Source organism: Equus przewalskii, chromosome 1 (genome assembly GCF_037783145.1).
Source record: "Equus przewalskii isolate Varuska chromosome 1, EquPr2, whole genome shotgun sequence".
Classification (NCBI taxonomy): Eukaryota; Metazoa; Chordata; class Mammalia; order Perissodactyla; family Equidae; genus Equus; species Equus przewalskii.
The window spans coordinates 146,916,651-146,929,718 of NC_091831.1; the positions used below are offsets into that span (position 1 = coordinate 146,916,651).

The window sequence follows — 13,068 nt, forward strand, 5'->3', positions numbered from 1 at the left end:
CAATAAATTGACCCTTAAGTAAAACACTTTATGGATGCAAATTTGTTTTTCAAATCACACTGTCCTCTGTATATAATTTCCTTAGACTTTTAGCAACTTTAACCCTCTGTCAATTTCATTTTCTTTCTTCTGATGCTGTAGTATTTTTCTTATCCCTTGGCTCTGATAGTAAACGTGGCCCTCTCAGCAATTGATGCCTGTATTATTTTATGGATATCCTTTCAGATGCCCTGGTGACTGGGTAATTAGGGTTATATAAATAACATCTTACATATATATAAACTTTTGGGAAAAAACAGCATAGTTTTTGGGACAGATACTTGCCTTACATTTTATTTTGGGGTGAGCTCTTTTTTGTAAAATTACATTATTTGACAATGCTGGAAATTAGTTCTTAGTATATTAATGGTGCAGTAATTTTAAATATGAGAAGGATCTTTTTAAGACTTGTACCCCAACTCACAATGATAGGAAATGATAGGATGGGATGGGGTCTTATAACACCATACTTTTAGGTATGGTCACTTCTTAACGTGGATCTTAGCATGCTAGGAACAGTGGTTGCCTCTTATTAGCAGCATGTTTCATTGCATTGAGAGTATAATTGATGGTGTGTGTGAAATGCTTATAGCTGTATGTTTCAGGTGATGGTTTGTCAGAAGGGAAGAATGATGTAGATGCCAAGTGTTAGTCCTTTTTATTTTCTTTCAATTCAAATGTAAAACCATTCCAGATGATTAAATGTAGAATCGTGTGCTGGTTTCTTCTCTGTGCCTGTCTGGACATCTCTTTTTCACCACCTCTTTTTCTTTGTCTGCAGGCCCAGACTGATCTTGCTTCCTTGGCCTTTATCCCCTTGGCTTTCCTAGACACTGCCCTCTGCTGGTGGATATCCTTCTCATTGGCTTGATGGCGGTTCATTTTTTCCCTTTGGAGATGGGTTTCCATCGATCTTTTTGCAAAGGGTTTTTACCAGTTTTGTTGGTTACTCCTTAGTCTGAGGAATAGGGTATTTTCAGGCTAACAGTCTGAGGGCTCAGGTAAGCAGTTTTTTTGTTTGCATTTAATTTTTAAAATTACGTCAGAAGTTGGTGACTGTGGACTGAGCACAAGATAAAAACTTCTGGCTTTCTTTTGTTAAATGAGCGTTTCACTTCGATTTTGGATTGTTTGTGCCCCCGCTTAGGGTAGAACCACTGGCTGCCGTGGTCCAGCTGTTTCTTTCAGCCTCTAGCAGTTATTACATGTTTTGAAAATTCTGAAAAGATTTTCATTCTTAAAACGCGGTTTCAGGAACTAGCTAAGGTTGTTTGACTCTCTTAAAATTCTGTATAGGTTTAGCAGATCTTAACCCTCACAGGGTTAAGTGTTTTGTACCCTCATTCAAAAACTGACTTAGGATTGTCTGAAGACTTCCATTCTTTTAAATAAATATTGATTCATTTACAGGCAAAGGCACCCAGCAGATAACTAAGTTTTTGAGTAATCTTTTTCTTCTGTTTCTTAAAATTAAACATTTGTTTATTAGGGACTTGGCCGGTTGAATGAAGAATTCAAGTTTCTGGACTCTTATGGGATTTTTAAAAAATTTGTTTGGGTTTTTGTGTACTTGGTTCTGTGTGCAGTTGTGCAATATTATTGTCTTGATAGACTTGACTGTTATGAAAAGCTGAATGTAAACAGAATTGCAATTTTGTGGGTTATCATATGTCAAAAATGTTTGAAGTTGAAGGGTCCTGGGTTCAAATGCTCCAAGTTTTTCCAGGGCGCTATCTTTCAAATGTGCTTTGTGAACCTCTATGAGTATTGGGAGGAGTGGAGAGAGGGAGGTGGGATGGACCATACAGTAAAGATAACCCAATGACTAGGTAGCAGCTAAGGCTCTATCAAAGGGCAGAAGCAAGCTCCGACTCATGTGTTTTCATATCTGCTCCTTATTCTAAAAGTTGGACATGAGAGCAGATACTGTTTTTAGTAGTCGTCATTTCCCCTCCTGTCTTTCTCTGGCAACTTCTACTTGGGAATAATGTTCTGAAAATGGAGACTAGTTGCTTTTAGAGCCAAACTGCCTGGGATTCTCTGCCAATTGTAATTGTACTGTCCTTTCAATTCAGGATAGCTCAGGCAGCTGATGGCAGGTTCCGTAACATGGCATAAAGGGACCGAATGTAGAACTCGGGAGGGCGTGGGCATGAGTGTATTTCTGACTGTAGCCTAGGTTAGCTGGGGCAGTGAGAAGAGAGCCACTTAACCTTAAAGGAAGAGAGCAGATGGTGTTAACTCCTATTACCTTGCCTGTTATGCAGTTTCATTCCATTTTCTTCCATTTGTCTTTCTTTTTCATCTTTGTTTCTCTAGAAAGCTTCTTCCTGTCTTTATTTCTCTCTTTTTTAAAATATATTTTTCTTCTTTTCTTTTTTCTTCTTATTTTTTGCATTCTTACTTTATCCTGATTCTGCCTTCTCTTCAAGTCTTATTGAAAATGAAGACTTTCTTGTTAATCATGGTGAGGCTTGCGGTGTTTGTGAGATTGAGAATGAGAGAACTGTTAGGCCTCTGGGATCCATAGCTCTATCAGTTTGACCCCAGGCCCTCAAAGAAACTTGAGCATTAATGTACTAGCTTATTGTTTTTTCTGAATGTTGATTTCCTTGACCTGCAAACACATATTTATTAGCCTGACTCAAACAATGAAGCTCTTGAAACTTCGGAGGAACATTGTAAAACTCTCTTTGTACCGACATTTCACCAACACGCTTATCTTGGCAGTGGCAGGTAAGTCAGGGACTTTCTTCCTGCTGTTTAAATGTGATCCTTTTAGAACAGAGACTCTTAACTTGAGAGGCAATAGGTGGGCTCTCTGAAATTTACATAGGACATTTTGTACGTTTCACTTGGGGAACTTTAACTTTTGTCAAATTCTCAAATGGGTTTGAGGTTCAAAAAAGATTAGGAACCACTTATTTAGTAACTGAAAGTAGACCACAGATAATTTCAACTCTTAGTCTATCCCTTTCCTGTCTGAATTCTTTTTCTTGAGGCAAATTAGCTTGAGTGCCATATAGCATTTAGATTCCTTTTAGAAGACATTAATACTTGCCTATTTGTTTCAATAAATAGCTATAGAATTTTAGATCAGGGCACATGGCTATTAAATTGCTTTTACCTATGTCACTAAGCCTGCATAAAATACAGCATTAGAAAGACCATAGTCACAGTAGGCTAATTTGCCTGCCTTTTGGCCATGGTACCAAGACTAGTGAGGTCTGGCCTCACTATTGGATTGTGATCGGAATTGGATTGTGATTGGACTGTGATTGGAACCAACAAACAACTCTGTCTTGCAGTCATTTTATCCACCTTTTTTTTCCATCTGACCAGCCAAAGAAAAATTAGTGTTAGTATACTAAGGATAAAGGAAAGGAAAAAAATTGTATTACCGATAATGCTAGAAAAAGCTGTATTTCCAGTACCACCTTTTCCAATTCTCAGGGTTACTGAAGTAGCCAGATGGTCAACAAAACTAAGTATAGAAAGGGTTGTCAAGAGTACGTATCATGGGCCTTGCTTATAATAGTTAGGTAAATTTGTGTTGAATAAATTTGTTAAAGTAACTGATAGGAAATGATTGTTATGTATTGGTTAGGGATGTGTGGAATTCCTCATAACCAGAATCAGAGAATTTAATTGAGGTGTAAACCAGATTGATGCTCTGACCAGGTTTTTTGTTTCTTGTTAGCATCTATTGTGTTTATCATCTGGACAACCATGAAGTTCAGGATAGTGACGTGTCAGTCGGTGAGTTATAAACAGTGCATTTATGAATAGTGTGCTGTTTTGTACACAGGTGATGATGCTGATGACCATGGTAAGGTTCACACCTAGTAAAAAGTTAGGGCTAGGTCTCTATTGGAGGGTCAGAATGCATCCCTCCCAAGTGTTCTTTCTGTGTGAGCACAGTGCTTGGTGTGGTAGGTGTGTTTTGTTTGTGTGGAGGGTCTGACTATAAATCCCAATAGTGAGAGAGAATTTTATAGTGATAACCGTAGTCTGTCATAACCCAATCTTGCCTTAACTAAAAACTCTTGAACAAGAAATCCAGAGTCCTAAACATTAAATATGTGTGAATAATGCTAATCTGACTAGAAGCTGTGTCCTTAAGATGAGAGCACAAAGACTGTGTCCAATAGCATTTCTTTGGAAGCAGCTAAGGCTCTATTTTGGTGAAAATAAATAAAATGAAAAGTATAAAAAAGAAATAACCTAATGTTACTCTCTTTCACCTTGTATAAAAAGCCTTCCCTCAAGATTCTCAGAGCTATAATGAAGTATTGACAAGTGCTGCATTCAGTTGGTGCCTTTTCTTTAGCAACAATAAACACTACAAGGGGAGAAACTGTGTTCATTCAGTTTGTATCCCCAGGCCTCAGTACAGTGCCAAGCACATAGCAGGCTCTTGGTAAATAAAAGTTGAATGAATAAGTGATTCTTGTTCTATTCCATGGGCTTTGTAAACAAAGGGTTAAGATAATGTGTATAAATGTTGTGCTTCTCCCTCTTTTGGTAGGATTGGCGGGAGCTGTGGGTGGATGATGCCATCTGGCGCTTGCTGTTCTCCATGATCCTCTTTGTCATCATGGTTCTTTGGCGACCATCTGCAAACAACCAGAGGTTCTTGGACACTTCTTATTTACGCTGCTAACCATTGAATGGCCATGTCATCAATTAGGTGTGGTTCAATGGATGACAGTGTCATGGCCTTGTCATATAGTGGAAGGAACACTCCCTGGGTCTGGTATCCAGAGAAATGGGTTTTTGGCTCAGCTGTGCTATTCACTTGCATTGTAATTTTTGGCATGCTGCCAAAAAATTCATTTCTCTGGGTCTTAATTTCTTTTTCTTGTAATGGGGAGTTGAACTAATTAACATAAGGTCCCTTTCAGTTGACGTCTCTGATAACATAAGTATTTATGTGGGTAAATAAGGGAGCATGCCTGATGTACTTCCTAAAATCCTTTGCTGTTGGGTCTTTGCTCTTTAATCAGAAATTTAGCTTGTTTAATTCTAGGAAAACCTTACCAGATTTGATTGGAATTTAATTGAATTAATGGATTGATTAGGGAAATTATATATCTTTTTGATAATTCCATCCTTGAATATGGTATCTCTCTCCATTTTTTAATTTTTTTCAATGCTTCAATTACGTTTTGTAACTTTTATTTAAATTAAAAAAAATTTTACAGCTCTTATGGATGCAACCTTTTAAAATAATATGGGTGGGGGCTGGCACGGTGGCACAGCAGTTAAGTGTACACGTTCTGCTTCAGCAGCCTGCGATTCCCCGGTTCAGATCCCAGGTCCAGATATGGCACCGGTTGGCATGCCATGCTGTGGTAGGCGTCCCATATATAAAGTAGAGGAAGATGGGCACGGATGTTAGCTCAGGGCCAGTCTTCCTCAGCAAAAAGAGGAAGATTGGCAGCAGTTTCTCAGGGCTAATCTTCCTCAAGAAAGAAATAATAATAAAATAATACGGGTGGCTTTCTCAAATATGTAGGAATGCTGTTGACTTTTGTATATTTATCATATCCATCAACCCTCTTACATTATCTTGTTCTGGTAATTTCTACGTTTTCTCATTAGATTGGTTGTTATCTAAAGTAATGACCATGTTATTCCTTTCTTTCCAAATAGTCTTGTTGCCGCATTTCTGATCCTTGTGTTGGCAAGGCCCACCTGTATAACATTGAACTGGGGCGATGACCTTGGGCCTCCTCAACTTATTCTGGCTTTAGAGTAAATGCTTCTCATGTATCATCATTAACTTTGATACCTACTGTGCATTTTTGTTAGTTACCTTTTAAGAGGTTACAGGTGTTCTCTATTATTCCTAGCTTATAAAGAGTTTTTTTTTAATCATGAAAGGGAGATTTAAAAACAAGGTAGAATGAAAATCCTAGGCAACAGTGAGCGCAGAGTGAGTTCACAGCTCGTGCAGTCTAGGAATTACCTTTCTGGCAGCTGCTCTGCTGAGTCTCTTGGAAGTTGTGAAGGAAAAATATCTGAGATGTACCGGATCAGGCCTTCATCTTCTCAGCTCCCCACTTGGAAACTGAGATTTTAAATTGGCTGGAACACACAAGATCAGGACTTCCATCTCTTAACTACCAATTTGAAGGCTGAGTTTTTTAATTTCATGAGAACTTTCTTACCTCTGTGTGATACGTATGCTTGTAAATGAACATTTATTGAATGCTTACTATGTGTCAGGTATTATTCTAAGCCCTTTTTGAAATGACTTACTTTTCACAAAACACGTCTATGAGTAATGTTTATTATCCTCCAGAAAACGGGCATAGAGAGAATAAGTAACTTGTCTGAAGTTACAGGTTTTACGTGGTTGAGTCTGCACTCATAGTATGATCCTGTGCTGCTTCGCCCTTGCTCGTATAGACAATTGAGAGCTTTCTGAAGGGGAAGAATTATTTTATTATTCACTAAACTGATGTTATGAATGACCGTAATTGCAGTTTCAATAATTAGTCCCATGAAGTCCAGACAGTGGAGCAGCTTTTGTATTTTTCTGATTCCCTTCCTTCTGTTCTACCTTTGTTCTGTCAGGTTTGCCTTTTCACCATTGTCGGAGGAAGAGGAGGAGGATGAGCAAAAGGAACCTATGCTGAAAGAAAGCTTTGGTACTGATAAAATTCACCTTTTATTTGTGCTTTACATATTCTTTTCTGGTTTTTAGAAAGAGTAAAGCAAGTATAACATTTCAAGTATCAAAATCAAGATACTTTGATGTAAGTGCATTGTTTATTATTTTACAACTGTGTTGTTGCTTAGTTTGGTGTGTGGTGAAATTAGGGAAAGCGAAAATAAGAGTATGAATCTTAAGATGAAGCCATGGTAAATTCAGTAAATAATTGCACATTAAATGTCCAGGTTGCTTAACTAGAGATGAGATGAAAATTTGGCTTTGAACTTTCCAGCATAAATGTAAAGATGGAGAAACATCTGTTGTATAATTCACTGTCACTAAGCTTCAAATAAAGCTCTGAATCCATTTTTGCAATCATAGCAGGTCTGTTGATGGATTTAACCAATCTACTTTTTTTTTTCTTCTACAGAAGGAATGAAAATGCGAAGTACCAAACAAGAACCAAATGGAAATAGTAAAGTAAACAAAGCAGTAAGTAGGACTTCTTCCTAGTCCTATTTGCCCTGTCCTCTGGCCCTTGGGGAGCTCAGCAGTTATGTACAGGCCTTAATGATGTTGTTTACCTATGCTGTAATTAAGCTTGCTTTATAAATCTTTTAGTATATGTTAGATTTACATTTTTAAATGTAGAGACAGCGAGTGATTCTAGGTCTAGGACCTAGTAATCTTTAGCTAGATGGTTTGCTACTATGTCCTAAAAGGTACCAGGCCAGTCTGATGGTTCTGTTTAATAGTTTTCATCAGTGAGGTTGTAGCCCCATTAATAACCTAAGATCTTTTTGTAGTAAAAATCAAGGTTTTTTTCAGTCAGCAGTTGTTTTTTTGGGTCTTAGAGTTGTGCATTCAAATCTGTTTAGAATTTATCTCACTTTTAAGGAGCAAAGCTTATATGAAGCATATTCTAGTATTAGACCATTGAGAAGAAAGCATTTAGGGATGTAGGATGTCATTTTATATTTCAGTTATATAGTTTTTAAAATTATTTGACTTTTCTGTTAGCAGTCCCATTTGTTATATGAACATACTACTTCAGAGTGACAAGAGATTAAATTTAAAGATTTTGAGTCCTCTTTAGATCCTTACTTGAGATGTATTGTTTGGTGCATTTTAGTAACAACTGGTATTTGTATGTTCCCAGCAGGAAGATGATTTGAAGTGGGTAGAAGAGAACGTTCCTTCTTCTGTGACAGATGTGTAAGTTTTTGAATCATTACCTCAAGAATCCCATTTCAGAGTTAGTATTACTTTTATTATTTTAAATGAATGAGCTGAAGAGCATACTAATGAGAATGCTTGTAGTTGACTTTAGAAGTAAAAGATTAAATCACTTAAAAGAATATTAAAACATTAAAAAGATGTTAGAAAATAGTTAAAGATTAGGTATGATATACAAACAAAAGTAGCTGGGATTATTTGTTCAGATGACATTTCTGCTTAGAAAGATTTAGCTATAGATCTTCCCAAAATCAATGGGATAATCCTTTTGGAAGTTTTGAGTTCTTTTCCATGGCTATAATTTTAATTAAACATTGGTCCTCTTATAATGCAGAACATGTTTTGTGTTTTCTATGCAACTCCAGTAACACTGATTTGGTATTTTTCTCCCGGCAGAGCACTTCCAGCCCTTCTGGATTCAGATGAGGTTAGTAATCAAATCATGTGCATAAACTTTGGGTCTGGTGACTTAACAGGGAGTCATAAGTCCTCTGTTCAGGGAACCTTTACTTATTTGACTCAGTAGTGGCCTGAAGAACTAGAGTTGGTATAGTTGAAAAAGGGTGAGAATAGAAATACTAATATTGGAACTCAAATATTCAAGAATGTTTCTTTTCTGTACATGTTCTCCTTTTCTTTTCCAAAGTTATATGGTCAGACTTGAGAATGTCTTTGTTTAAATTGTGTAGCAAATACTTTACTCTCCTACTTTGTGGTTCCTTTGTTTTTAAGAAATTCAAATTTAACTCTTATCTAATCTAGGCAAAAATAATAAAGAAAAGTATTGAGAAAGGAATATAGTAGACCAAAACAAAATATAAATTATTTTAAGTTATCTACTGTTCAGTGTTATCTGTGTCACTGTCCTCTTCCAATAGTAAGGATTATAATTTGTACCTCTAATGTTTATGTTGACTTTTAATCTTTTAATATGCCTCCATGCAGTTCATCTAGAAGGCTTCACGGTGAAGTTTTATGTAAGAATTTTAGTCTGAGTTCCTGAGAACTCATTTTGGATGTATTCTGAATATTAGGTTATTCTAGAGTCTCCTGATTTCACAAAGCCTTTTGAAAGCATCTGCCCGATTCTGACTCATTGTGTTGGATTGGCTTTCATTTCCCTGACCGTGGTGTGATGCAGCCCACAGTGTCAGATACCTTAGCCGTTCTGTGTATTGCAGTAATTGAGAGCTCTGCCATTCGGAATTAAACCTATCTGTGTAACACTTCGCTTTCTGCGGTGTATTTTGCAGTTCCAAGATCTCCCTCTTGGGGTTTTCTTCTGCTAATAATTTGCCTTCAGGGCTTCTGTTTGGCTTCAGCTCTCCAGCCATGCAGCCAGACGGGGCTGAGTATGTGAAACCTAGTTGTGCCATTCATGGGAATACAGGTTTACTATAGTACTTTTGGTAGCACTGACTTCACCCATCTGTTCATGTTCTCCTGTGTGAAAAAACTATTCCAGAACTGAAATGAATTTTAAGAGAAACAAGTTAAATAAGGGACCAAGAATCAAAATGGCACACACTCTTTAGCAGCAACTTTGGATGCTACAGCTAATAGAACAATGTCTTTGAATTCTGAGGAAAATTATTTTCTACCTGGAATTCTATACTCAACTAAATTATCAATATGAGGGTACAATAAACATGTTTTTTAGTTACACAAGAATAAAGTAATTGACGTCCTTGTGTGCTTTCTCAGGAAAGTAGTAGAAAATGTTAATTACAGAGTGAGGGAACTAAAAAGAGAAAGACTTGGGATCCAGGAAGTAAAGTCTCCAAGACAGAGACGCGAGGATAAATCTCCAGGAAGATGATGTAAGAAACTCTCAGAGTGACAGCAGGGCGACAGGCTTGGAGAGCAGCCAGTCCAGGAGGGAGCAGGAGAACACAGAGCTTCAGGAGGGGTATTTCTAAGAAAAAAGTGAAAAGGATAGATTAGCTGATGTAATTGATCATATTGAAAAGGGATTTACAGTTCTATGAGAGTTTGGGATAAATTTGTGACGGGTGCTTAGCAAATGAAGCAAAGGAAAAATGAAAAAATAGTAATTAAGGTAAAAAATAGGGTAAGAAAGGAAATTTAATAGTACAGTTTTCTTAATTGAGATGGCATACTGTAAATAATATTTTATAATCAAATGTAGTTTTTTACATGACTTTTTAAAAAATTGAGGTGAAAAAAACATAAAATCTACCATCCTAACCATTCTCAAGTGCAAAGTGTTGAGTATATGCACATTGTTGCACAATAGATCTCTAGAACTTTTTCATCAAACATAATTTTAATGAATATATAATATTTCATTATAAGGATACACACAGTTTGTTTATATAATCTTTTTTTTTTTTTTTTTTTTGCTGAGGAAGATTGGCCCTGAGTTAACATCTGTGCCCATCTTCCTTTACTTTATCTGTGTGGGATACCTGCCACAGCATGGCTTGACAAGTGGTGTGTACATCTGCACCTGGAATCTGAACCGGCGAATCCCTGGCCGCCAAAGCAGAGTGTGTGAAGTTAACTGCTATGCCACCAGGCCGGCCCCTATGATCCTGTATTTTTGAATGCTTAATTCTTTCTAGTATTTTGTTATAATTCTCAGTGTTGGAGTAGAAATGCTTATGGCTAAATCTCTGCCCACATCCTTGACTGTTTCTTCAAGTTTAATTACTGAATCAAAGGAGAGACATTTTTATTAAAGGTTAATCTTAAGTAAATGTTTGTTTCATCATTTTAATTGACTCTCAAATATACAGTTCTTTTCACTTGTGGTTTTCCAGAAGCCTAGAGGTTTTGATTCAGTTAATCTTGGGTGGCTGGACATCTGTATGTCTCAAATCTTCATAGATGGTTAGGCACTCTCTCTCTAAATATTTAATGAACATAAACAAATACTTGTGGGAAATGTGTGTGTGCATCATCTTTGTAGAAGATATTTGGAATTAATATACTTAGAATAAACCTTTTTTCCCCCGTAGGAACGAATGATCACACACTTTGAAAGGTCCAAAATGGAGTAAAGAATGGGAAGATGTGCAGTTGAAGATGGCTAGTATCTGGGAAGAGATCAGCTTCTGTGTCAGTCTTTACACTACCCCATGGGATTAAAGGAGGCAGCGACATCCTGATCTGTTCCTTGATCTTTGTGCATTGGAGCTGGCCAGAGGTGTCAGAGCAAGGAGGACTTCTCATTGAAAACAAGTTCATAGGATGAGAAAAATCTACAAGTTTCTTATTTACAACATTGATGCCCCTTTCCCTGCCATACTCTGACATGGATGTTTATGCAACTTATGTATGTTGTTCCTGAGCCTTCTGTAATGTTTAAATTGTTTAATCTGTCAGACTAAAAAGTTTAACATCTTCTAAAGAACTGTGACATCAACACCGTAATATGTAATCTCCAGGAGCAACTGCCTGTAATTTTTATTTATTTAGGGAGTTACATAGGTGATGGGGGAAATTGTAAATTATCTTTCCATTTCCTGGGAAGCCAAGGTAACATCTTGCAGAGGTAGTTTTGAGAAAAAAAAAAGAGTCCTGAGTTAAGGAGCCATGGTTCTATGAATGATGAAAAGGACAGCAAAAAAAAAAAGAAACTGTTACAGTATGATTCACATCATTTAAAAAAGCAAAATCAAGTGCAATTTTGTTTACAAATGGTGTATATTAAAGATTTTTCTATTTCAGATGTACTTTAGAGAGAAATATTAGCTTAACTCTTTTGACATCTGCTATTGTGACACATCCCATTGCTGGCAATGTGGTGCACACTCCCGAACTTTTAACTACTGTTTTGTAAGCCTCCGAGGGCAGCACTGCAGAGACCTAGGCAATGCTTTGTTTGCCTTCTGCCATTCACTGGGTGATGCACTCCGCGCAGAGAGGCACTCCATCAAAGTGCTTGTGAGTGAGCACCCTGCTAAAGGGACTAATGCTTCACAAGCAGGAGCTAACACAAAGGAAACTGGTTCTCCTGGCTTAATTTAAACAGTTTTTCCTGCATGAAGTAGTGTGGAGGCCCTGGACTGCTGCTCATCCTTTAGATCGACTGTTCTTGTATCTGGTATTGGTTTAGAGACTGTTTATAAGAGACATCACAAGGTGATGGGATTCATTGGAAGCACTATATTTCTGTTTTAATGGTTTTGTCCACTTTTGCCTTCTCAAGATTTTTGTTCTACATAGAAAGTTCATGCCACTTTTTAATATAAAAAAAATTTTAACAAAATTAATATATTTTTCTCATTTTTTCCCTAGACTTTCTCTAAAGACCCTTCTTTCTCTACAACTCTCTCTCGTGGGAATTTTCCTTCCGTGGTTTTTATTCTGTCTTATCTTTTGAAATCAATGACCAACACCACCACAGTTTTCACTAAGTCATACTGTAATGGAAGTGTTTACATTTATGTAACATTTCTCTATAGCTGTTTGCTGTGGTGATTTTTTAAAAAATCCCCGAGGCATCATCTCTAAGGAACAATATGAAGAACTGATTACTCCCGGGTTAACACATTACCAAAAGGCTGCTGTTATGTGCTTTTGTTTTTTCCTACTAAAACTTAGCAAGCGAGTAATCGTTATAATGCAGCAGGAGAGTTGGTCACATATCTTTTGAGGCTGGTTAGATGTTGACCTGAGACTAGGGGAAAAAACCCTAATGTGTTAAGCAGGAGTGTATAGTACAAATTCTCTAGCCCGGGATCTGCTTTTTTCTGCTTTCTCTTATGGCTGCTTATGTTACTGTGATTGGGTATATGTATCATTTTTTAGAACAGGTTCAGAAGAAATTTATAGTTTCACATTGACCTGTTACCTTAGAGTTTAATTGTTGATTTTGGTCTCAGTCTTTGGACCTGGAACTGCTAGGTATTAGACCTTCTTCCATTACAGCAGCTGGCAATTCTAAATTTTCAAGGTGTTGGGTTTCTGTGGTGAAAATCAGCCATAACACGAGATTTGTTTAGCAATTCTTGTGTTTCTTACTACTTGAAGTGACTTCATTTGATTATCAGATACAGCACTTGGTAAAGATGGGACAATATTCCTAATTTACAGATGAAGAAACTGACATTGCGTAAAAGTAAAGTGACCAGGCTCAGTTTTTTTACTATACTTCTATATCAGAG

General features: G+C 37.0%; 1 protein-coding gene across 16 annotated transcripts in view; it reads left to right on the plus strand.

Annotated features, from left to right (window-relative positions):
* Nucleotides 1-12,170, plus strand: part of TMEM87A (transmembrane protein 87A) — a 36,042-nt gene extending 23,872 nt beyond the window's left edge. The window contains exons 12-21 of one of the 16 annotated variants that reach the window (XR_011529379.1): nt 142-213; nt 2,667-2,775; nt 3,740-3,798; nt 4,568-4,729; nt 6,622-6,695; nt 7,131-7,192; nt 7,860-7,915; nt 8,333-8,363; nt 10,309-10,493; nt 10,918-12,170. Coding sequence is in view for 12 of the 16 variants with exons in the window: in XM_070583245.1 (XP_070439346.1) it covers nt 142-213; nt 2,667-2,775; nt 3,740-3,798; nt 4,568-4,671; nt 6,622-6,695; nt 7,131-7,192; nt 7,860-7,915; nt 8,333-8,363; nt 10,309-10,493; nt 10,918-10,927 (762 nt within the window). In the remaining 4 variants the exon portion in view is untranslated. Of the gene's footprint in view, nt 1-141; nt 214-820; nt 890-2,666; nt 2,776-3,739; nt 3,799-4,567; nt 4,730-6,621; nt 6,696-7,130; nt 7,193-7,859; nt 7,916-8,332; nt 8,364-10,308; nt 10,494-10,917 lie in introns of all 16 variants that reach the window. The other 15 variants (XM_070583245.1, XM_008518589.2, XM_070583256.1 and 12 more) reach the window with 15 other exon arrangements.
* Nucleotides 12,171-13,068: the final 898 nt, after the last annotated feature.